Source organism: Asparagus officinalis, chromosome 3, assembly GCF_001876935.1.
Source record: "Asparagus officinalis chromosome 3, Aspof.V1, whole genome shotgun sequence".
Taxonomy (NCBI): Eukaryota; Viridiplantae; Streptophyta; class Magnoliopsida; order Asparagales; family Asparagaceae; genus Asparagus; species Asparagus officinalis.
Window position 1 is genome coordinate 9,845,611 of NC_033796.1, and position 10,761 is coordinate 9,856,371.

The 10,761-nt window shown below is 33.7% G+C and overlaps 1 protein-coding gene across 1 annotated transcript; it reads left to right on the plus strand.

The window, feature by feature from the left end:
• On the plus strand, positions 5,975–8,976 carry LOC109832064 (RNA polymerase II subunit A C-terminal domain phosphatase SSU72-like). The gene is made up of 4 exons (XM_020399511.1): positions 5,975–6,228; positions 6,320–6,465; positions 8,072–8,362; positions 8,718–8,976. The coding sequence occupies exons 1-3, from the start codon at positions 5,999–6,001 to the stop codon at positions 8,125–8,127; spliced, it is 432 nt and encodes a 143-aa protein (XP_020255100.1). The 5' UTR covers positions 5,975–5,998; the 3' UTR covers positions 8,128–8,362; positions 8,718–8,976.

Genomic DNA, 10,761 nt, shown 5'->3' on the forward strand with positions numbered 1-10,761 from the left:
AACCAAGTATATAGCCAAACTTATTCCAACTTACCAAACCTTCAAATTTACATGTATCAAAAGGATTTCAATGGGGACTGGTTATAAGAGTTTTACAATTTAACAATATAAATGTGTTCTGCGAACAATATCTTTTGTACATAAAATCTATTTTTAATAAGTAGTAACAAGAAATCTACTGTGTAGGAAAAAAACACACTTTCAGTTCATGAAACCTCTTAAAAATGTGTTTTAATCACTCCTTTGATAGCTCAAGGCTCGAGATGATGGTTGTCGAAAATATTATGGTGCAACAAGTAATAGTTATATCACTCAAAATGTGTTGTTTTGCCTCTAATACCTCTAATTTTGTCCTGTAAACAGGAATATTTTTTTCTAGATGAATCTGTAGGACCTACATAAGATTATAACTACTGGTGGTCAATGGATTATGTTCTCAATTTTCAACTTTCTAGAATCCATGACTGGGATCACTATAGGATATAATTACTAAATACAAAAAATATGTTCTTGGTATTTATCATACACAAAGAAGTTCCAGATTTCTAAAGTAGCATTTAGTAATTTATTCTTTGTTTATTTTAAAAATCAAGTTTGAAATCAAAAGATGCATTTTTTGGAGTGCAAATACAACCTGATAATGTAGTTATCTGGTTAATCTTCTTGGGTTAAGCCTTTTAGGAAACAAAAATCTGGACCAATACATTCCTCTTGCTTTAAGAAGCTCATCTAAATATTACAGAAAGATATAGGTAATTAGGTAGTTCAATAATTTGTTCATATGCTCACGTTTTCCATGAATATTATAACTAGCTATTTTTGTTTATAGATCACTCAAAGATGACAATTTGTGTAACTCATTATGCATAACTAAAATACTGAATGAAAATTTATGCTTTGGTTATAGTTCACACCATAGAGGGCCATCAATTACAAAAGACACAAGAACATGTTTCAATTGCAAGTCCATTTGCTCTTTTAGAGGGAATCAAATCACGTTATATATAGGGAAATAATAAGCTTTCCTCTAGTTTGAAAATAGAATTTGATGGGACGAAAGCAGTAGATAAGAATATTAACTAACACATTTAAACATACCCAAGTTATAATAAGCTTAGATAGAAATTCTCTCTCAACCTCCCAGACACAAATTTAAACTTCTCGACACTATCAAAAGGGCTCCTATGGTCTTTATTTTGGTAAATTTCTGACCATCCCTCAGACTTCCACAAACCTTTATAGATAATTTTTAAATTAACTGTTTTCTTTATTTTACCTTGGTAGCAAATCAAAATTCAAAGTCTATGGACTAACATAATCCTAATATCAAAGATGAACAAACACATCATTTCTAGTTTGATGTAGGAATATATACATGGAAAGTCATAATGCACTTTGAGCTTTGATCAACAAATATATGAAGAATGATCATTCTTTCATCAAACTGATATGCTAGGCGTAGACATACTAAAAATTTCAAAGCATCCTAGTTAAAAATTTGAATAGTCTCCATTGATTGAGTCATAATAATAAAGATTTTTAGGTTGCGTTTGGGAAATGAGATTTGGATTTGGGAGGCAGATTTGGAATCCATGGATTTGAAATCCATGATTTGGTATATCCCTCGTTTGGATCTCTTTATTAAATTCAAGGATTCAAAATCTTTGATTTCAAATCAATTGTTTGGACACACTTTACTATACATGAGTTTGGATTTAAAATACATGTTTAAAGAAAATATAAACTCTCTTATGCGAAACAATGTAATGCAGGTACGAAGATTAACGACAACAATGCTTCGCTAAATCAGCGATCGATCTAGGCAGGAAGCTCAAGAACAAATTGCAATTTTCGATGGTTTTTAAGCAAAAGTGCAATGTACTAAGTTCAAACCTTTTTGTAATGATTTGTTCTCTTAACACAGTTCAACTTGTAATAGTTAGACTAGCAGATATACTTGGCAACTGAATCGCTCGCTCACTAATCAACTGAATACAGCACAAACACAATTGATAATATTATTGATAACAACATGCATGCAACAGCAGTTCCGAAAATATTTGGGCGAAAGAAAGTTAAACCTTCGTCGGGTTGAACTGGTTCGACGGGAGGATCCTCTGGAGGCTGTTCGACGACGCCAAATATGAGGGGTGGGAGTTCTCTACCGAGGGCGACGTAATTAGGGTGAAGTGGTGTATCCGGGTGGAAACATCGATGCCACGAAACTAATTTCCAAGCGGCTCTCTACGCTATCGACGATCTGAGGAGTCACACGCTCGATGTACTCGGGTACGCTCTCGAATTATTGATAATCGAACCACGGGGAAAGATCTAAATCCACTACTCTAGTCTCCTGATCAATCACGAGTGCGGCGTCTTCAACGTCAGGATCGGCCATGCACCAACGGTCAACGGAACCGGACTAGAATTATATTCCAACATATTTGACAATGCAAGTGGGTCTGAACCGAGGTCAAATCTGACCCAATTGAACCCGGTTCGGGTCTGAATTAAGACAAAACCAAGCTAATGAAATATAGATCTGAACACGTGAACTCAGATCCAAATGTTCCTCTTGTTCATTCTGAAGAGAGAGAGGGGATGCAGGTTGTAGATGGGAACTAGTGGGGGTCGGGTCGGTGAAGGTAGGGCGGGGCTGAAGATGTGGAGGCGAACAGAGGCAAGGGCGGCGGCTGGCTGTGTTGCTGCAGGAAAATGGGCGGGTGGCGGTTGTTGACGGCGAGGGATTGATGGCGGAAAGGGGAGGAGGACTGAGAGAGGGGCTGTAGGTCGGGGTTGTTGTGGGTGGGTTCGTAGGAGGAGGGACTGGTGTTGATGGTCGGAAAAAGAGGAGAGGGTGGTGGTGGTTTGCGGCGGAGTTGCAGGGTAAAGTTGAAATCCAAGGTTAATTTAGGCCCTTTAGAGCTTTAAAATCTATCTATATTGTAAAATATAATGGATTTGAAATCCAAGCCCAAACATTAAATTTAAGTGTAGTTATTTTTTGGCATACTGTTGGTTTCTTAGGTAATGTAAGAGTGGTTCATTTTTAGGCGAGAGTTTGAGTTCTTACGCAGCAACGTATGTTAGTTGAGTGGTGGATGAGTAGTATGAATTTCAGGGCCGTACCTAGGAATTTTGGGGCCCAAAGCGAAATATTAGATGATGCCTAACTGATACAATTCATAATAAATTTTATCTCATTCTTCTTACCTTTTGAGCTGCAAAATTACTGATTAAAGTTTTATATTCAATATTTTCTAACATATTATTTTTGATAGATAATATTGCTAAACCATTTAATCTATCTTGTAACATGGTTGATCTTAAATAAGATTTTAGTAATTTTAATTTCGAAAACTTCTTTCCGCGGAAGCAACTGTTACGGGTATAGTCAATAATACACGATAAGCAATACAAGTATTTGGAAAAGAATCTAAACGTTTTATATAGCTCAACAATTCAATTGGACTATTAATCTCTACTTTTAAAATTTCCCTAAGCACTCTCAATTCTGAAAACAAATCAAGTTCATTAATATCTAAATGTTCATCATGTTTTAGTGCATTTTCGAGATTAAGACAATAATCTTTCAATTCAATATCATTTAAAGCTTTTAACTTTTTTAAATCAAACAAAAAACCAAAAAAAATTCATATGTTTAAAATTGTTCAAACCTACTTTCAATTGAGCCAAGCGATTTATCAACTATGTATAAGAAATATTCAATACGAAAATATTCTTTAGCGTTAAATATTATTTCATTACCAATACTTTCATCAAATTGTTTTTTTCTATGAATTTTACATTTTTCTTGAAATATAGGCTGTACGTTCATTTCATTAGCAAGTTCTTTAGTTGAATTCAAAGCAGATATAAAACCATTTTGTCTATAATTTTCTAAATATACAATAAGACCTTTTAATTGATCTATGGCAATATCAATATGCATATATTTATATTGTAAGATTTTACTAACTGAATTAACAGCAAACAATATGTCATGCCAAATATTCATAGCTAATAAGAATTCAAAATTTTCAATCTCATAAGTTGCTAAGCTATTAGCTTCACTTTTTATTTTTGGATCTTCACTAATTTCTGCTAATTGAATAAAAGCATCTCTTATATTTGAAGCTTGAAATTTTATTGCTTTAACACTTTCAATCCAACTTTCCCATCTAGTTTGAGATAAAGATTTAACGGATAACTTGCATCCATTATCCTCTAAAATTTTCCATCGTTTAGGATAACTTGCATCCATTATCCTCTAAAATTTTCCATCGTTTAGTAGATGAAGCAAACAATGAGTATATACGTTGCAACACTCCAAAAAAAGAAATAGATTTTCCATCGTTTAGTAGATGAAGCAAACAATGAGTATATACGTTGCAACACTCCAAAAAAAGAAATAACTCTAGGACATGAATTAGCTATATCACATAAGACTAAATTTAAATTATGACAACCACATGGTGTATAGAATGCGATTAGGGTTTTTAGCGAACGGTGTGAGTGTTTAAAAATATTGGGGGGTGGGGGGCCCTACCAAAAATGAGGCCCAAGGCAACTGCCTTAGTTGCCTAAGGGTAGGGCCGGCCCTGATGAATTTCATCTTTATTTCTATGAAAACATTATCATTTTTATTGGGGCGGATACTCAAAAAGATAAATAAAGTATTAATATAATATTTTCACTGGTTTTTATGAACTTATTTGTTAGAAACAAAAAACTTCTTTGCAAACTGTGTCAGTTGAATGATAACTTAGTTTTTGTTAATTGTTTAACATGTAGGCCTGTCCATCCGGGCCGGCCAAACCGGAGCCCGGACTCGGACCCGGGTACCCCGGGCCGGGTCCGGGACCGGGCCCAACCGGGCCGGGTTCCGGGCCGGCCCGGGTTTTTTTCTTTTTAAAAAAAAATTTAATCAAATTTTTAAATTTTATTTAAATTTTAAATTTATAAAAAAGACAAAAAAAAAATAAAACCAGTAATTTTATTAATCACTTAAAATAACATAAATTACAAATAAAAAATTATAAAAATAAATTCTTTATTAATAATTAATAAATCATTTACAAATTACAAGTATAAATTTATTTTGGAATTCATCGCATCACAATAGATAAGTACATCCCATCTAGGTTTTTTTAAATTTCTTTTCTTTTTTTTTGATAAAAAAATGCTAAAAATTAGTTTAATATTATTATATTTTATATAATTATGTATTAGTATATACTTCTAAATTATTATGTAACTATATATTATATATACATATATTATATGTAAATACATTGTATATATTTATAAGTTATAATTTGAGAGAGAGAGAGAATCGCATAAGTAGCCGTTGCCCGTTGGGCCAATGGAGAAGAAGTAGCCGTTGTAATATACTATACTATATATACTTATATACTAAGATAGAGAACACACATATATTATACATATATAAGAGAGTGTATACTTATATATACTTATATAAGAGAGAGTATACATATATAAGAGAGAGTATACTTATATATACATATATACTAAGAGAGAGAGTATATATATACATACATACATACATTATACATATATAAGAGAGAGAATTCTTATATCTACTTTCCTTAATAACTAAAGGAAAACCTTAAAGTGAACAGTAAACATTCTTATCATCCACGTATTTATCTTCAATTAAACGATTCCCCCACGTTCTCTCTCCACGTTTCTCGATTCTTATTTGGGAAAAACCAGCCCAGCCCACGTTCTCTCTGCCTCTCTCTCTCTCACCCTTCTCTCTTCTTACCTCTTCCCCTCTTTCTTCTCTCCTCCGAATCCTCAACAAAAACCCTAAAAATGCGATCTTTAGCGCCCAGGTATTATCTTTTGGATCCCTTCTCTTCCTATTTTTTCGACTTTTCAAATTACCCACGAAATCAAACAAAAAATGAAGGATAAATCTCCAAAGCTCCGATTTTTTTCGACTTTTCAAATTACCCACGAAATCAAACAAAAAATGAAGGATAAATCTCCAAAGCTCCGATACGCAATGGTCTGCTCCTCGAAACAGAATCGGAGCATGGAAGCCCACTCCCTCCTCCAGCGCCATGGCTTCGACGTCTCCTCCTACGGCACTCGGGCACATGTTAAGCTCCCGGGTCCATCGTACCGCGAGCCCAACATCTACGAATTCAGAACCCCTTATCACAAGATGTACGATGACCTCCTCCGCAAGAACCCTGAATTGTGAGTGGAAAGCCGATTTTGCCCTTTTCATTTTCTTCATATCTACTGTTTTTGCCATTGTAAAGTTAGGACTTTTGTGGAGTTTTTTTAGGTACAAGCGTAATGGGATCTTGCCGATGTTGAAGAGGAATATGAGTGTGAAGCTAGCGCCTCAGCGCTGGCAGGATAATGCTGCTGATGGCCCCTTTGATGTTGTTCTCAGTTTCGAAGATAGGGTTTTCGATGCGATCGTTGATGGTAATTGGGTTTTTGTTTTTGTATTTTTTTAGTTTTGTTTTAAAGCTGATATTCCACGATTGGGTTTTGAATTTGATTGATTTATATGAGTTTCAATTTGGAGTTTTTATTTGAATTAATGTGCAATTCCGAGCTTTGATAGTTTTTAGAACTTGCTCTCGTGAGATAATGACAATTACAATTTCAGATTTTGAAAAGATGCCTAAGGGTATTAGCTGAAATTTGGTTGAAAAGATGCCTAAGGGTATTAGCTGAAATTTGGTTGAAAAGATGCCTAAGGGTATTAGCTGAAATTTGGTTGAAAAGATGCCTAGAGATATAACCGTCTACGACTGAGCCTTTATGAATATTTGGTTGGTAATTTATAGTTTTGCTTCAATTTGCTTTGATGGATGGTAATTTATATGGAAGATTGATGAAGATTCTAGCAGATACCTATTCTCTTTTAGGGAATGGAATAATTTTCTGATAAAAAAAATAAAACAGGAGATTTTGGTGGCTAACATAAATATAAGGCAGCAGACTAATGAAGAAAATAATAGATAATAACAGATAACACGCTGTAGAAATGGGATCTTAGGAGACAAGAAAAATAAGCATGGAGATATAAATTGAAATTTCATAAATATAAAAGAAAGACTTAAATCATTTCTAGAAATTGTCAAAGTGTCAACACGCCGATTTTGTAGTATTAGTTAGTAAGCAAGCATTGTTTTTGTTCTGTTTCGAACCTCCAACAGCTTATGCATGATGTACGCCGTGCAATGTCAGTGAAAAGCCTTGCTTACGTTCAAAACAAATTGATGGAAGTTGGTACTTTTTTGTTGTCTCCTTCTAAACATGAATAATGCTAACTGAATTATTAATTTTTCGGTACACATGATCAAAATATTTTCCAAGAATAAATACACATAATGCTTATATATCTTAGGACAAAAATAATGTATGTGGAAACACTTAAATGGTAGAACCATGCGTGTGATACTCAATAGGAAATTTATATATTCATGTTCCAAAAAGTTAAATGATATATTTTGCATTCTCTATTAAAAAACGCCCTCAGATTTATATGAGAACATTCCTACTCATATTTAACTTTCAACTGGGTGTTGTTTTTGCTAAGTGTTTAGCTTACAATTGGCATGAGTTTAGCTTAAACACAAATGTCCTCTGCATTTCATATTGATCTATTTAACAATAGCTTTATTTTATATGCAAAGAAATTTGTTTAAACATATTGTTTAATATGCTTTATAATTTTAATTGTACAATAATAATATGTAATTAAAACTAAGATGAGGGATGTTCCAAGTGCAATGGTAAAAAAGAGACAAGGGCCGTGCTTGGCACGGGGTACAAATGTCCTCTTCAAAATTTCGACTTTTTCATATAATAAACTGATTTCTTAGTTTCGAAGGGTTTCGATCTTTAGCGTCAGGGTTTTGAAGCAGGGGACTCTTGGAATATACAATAAAAGTATCGGTTCTTTAATTTATTTCTCTCTTTGATATTTCGTGGTGATTGTCATTTTTCTATCTGGGTGTTCACGGTGATCAGTTTTCATAGTGAAAATCTTCAAGGTTTGTGATTTGATTTTTTTTTGTAGATTTTGTATTCGCTTTCATCTCTCGAGATCATGGTGGAAACGAGGGCTTCTTCTGAACGGTCTCTTCTTTCAACCTCCTCCTCTTCATCAACTGTCTTCAAGCCCAAACACTCCAAAGATAAACAGTTACAAAAATTGAACATGTTACAAAAATTGAAGAATCCATGTCTCTGCCGGTGTCCGATCCTCCGTCGAGGGGCGACGAAAGCGGCGACGATACCGCAGTCGCCAAGGGATCGACGATGACCAAGAGAGGCGCCTACGCCGCCCTATCCTACATGACCTGCGCCGGTCAGTACTCTCTTTTATTTTAATTTCACTCAGCCCTCAGTTAATTTCTTCAAATTGTATATTCAATCTGTTCCAAAGTTTCAATCTATTTTGTTTATTCCTTGGTTTTTCTATATAAAGGCTGCAACTTTAATTCTTGAGGAGCTTAATTGGGCATGTCCTGTAGTCTTCTGTTTGCCCCGGGGGTTTTTTCCATAACCCTAAAACCCTTTCCCAATTTTGAATTTCCTCAACTAGAGAAACCATCTTCCACCTTCCATTTTTTTGTAGGATTTCTGCAATCAAAAAAAAAAAAAAAAAGAGAGCGCGAAATGTTACAATATTTGACCTTGGCTGCTCTGGATGTATTTCGCAGTACTTCTGGTTATGTTCAACAGAGCAGCTCTGTCTTCATACAGTTTCCCTTGTGCTAATGTTATTACTCTCTTACAGGTATGCTATTTTCTCTCTGTGATGCCTGCTTTGTCTGATATATGCTATTAATGTATCTTATTTTTGTTCAGTTATTTCCAACTTTTGAAATAATTGTTTTTCTCATGAGATGTAGACTGCAATATTTAAGCACTTCTTGATTCTTATGTAACTTCTATTTTAGATGAAACCATAAAATATACTATTGACTTCTCAATTTTAATAATTTATTGATTTTGAGCCTTTTATTTCTGGATATACAATTCTCGAAAGATAAGAGGAGGATTTCGAGATAATTGAATTCAGAGTTTTTACTTCTTGAAGAGAAAGGGAGTAGACTTGCTAACTTTCATGTTCTTCCATGTTGATATAACACATCTTTGTACCATTATCTTCTCTTATAGAAAAAGTTCAGCAGAGAGATCTAAATGAAGAGGGTGAGTAACGTGAGTTTGCCTTTGTCATGGTCAGCTAGGTTGTGGCCTCCTACGCACTAGATACTTCATATAGTTTCACCTACTAGAATTTGTGTGATCTATCTTACCCTTTGAAGGAAATATGTTTTTAATGTTTGACAAAGAGGTTTTCATCTCAGTTTTTGGTATAACTATAAAGTATTTATCGAATCAAACTTGATCAAATATTTGGACAAATAATAACCAAACTGTTCATTAATCATGCCATTGATTATTCTAAATTTATGTAGATGTGAAAGTAAACTGTTTTATGTTTACTGAATTGAGTCACATGATCAAACATGGATATGACTATCATCATAGTTCCAGGCTTTTTCCATTGAAACGGGCAAGAAAGAATAACCTTTTTTATGTCAGGTAAGTTTTGGCTGATGGAAGTTTTTGTGAAAGCATCTTTACATGAGAATTTGTCTCCTTTTTGGTTTGATCCACCATGATTTTTCTGCATAAGTTTGGTGGTAGAAGTTCCAATGTGACTGGCACCTGAAACATTGACATATCTTTGTTATGTTTATGCAGACCTTTCACATTTCGAAACGGTCATCCAGCAGCTGAAAGCTCAGGCAGAGGAGGAATCCAGACAGGATGATGCAAATGACGAACCTACAAGTATACCACAGGAGACCGCTGATGCAAATAAGGTCCCTTATCATACTCTTTCAATCAAACTCGAACTCTTATATTTTTCATCAAGGAATGTTCCATGAGCTTGAAATAAGACAAGGGTAAATTAACAAACTCGAACTCTTATATTTTCATCAAGGAATGTTCCATGAGCATGAAATAATACAAGGGTAATTTAACAACCCCCCCCCAACAAAAAAAATACTTAAATTCTATTAAAAAGATCGAATAGCCCTAAATAATAAAACATCTTCTGAATGCTTTGACAGTATATAGTATCTGAATGCTTTGAGAAAAAAATAAGTTTTAAGGTATTATTTATAGTCTTAAATAATGTCTGTTTCTGGATGTACATTATTTGAGGACTTTTCTTTTATCCAAAATAATGGAGGAGTCGATGTACTTGATTTCCCAACTTACGAGTTGCCAAAATTGCAAGGCTGTAATGTTGTTATCGTTGAATAATGTTTTGTCACTTCCTCATCATTCTAATTCAACTTTATTTAGAGATCTAACTTTCGTTCAATTGATTCTTAAAGTATAAGATAATTATAAGATAAATTGCACGTGACAAACCACAAAAATGTTGTGGGAAAAAATTACGCACAAAAATAAACTATAAGGATGCCGTGCTTAGCACGGGATGAATACTAGTATACTTATATAAGAGAAAGTATACTTATATATACTTATACATATATATACTTATATACGAGAGAGTATACTTATATATACTTATATACTAAGAGAGAGTATACTTATAAATATATTATATATACATATATTATACATATTATATATATTTATATATACATATATTATACATATATAATATAATACATAAAAATAAAAAATAAAAAAAATTAATCCGGGCCGGGCCGGGCCCGT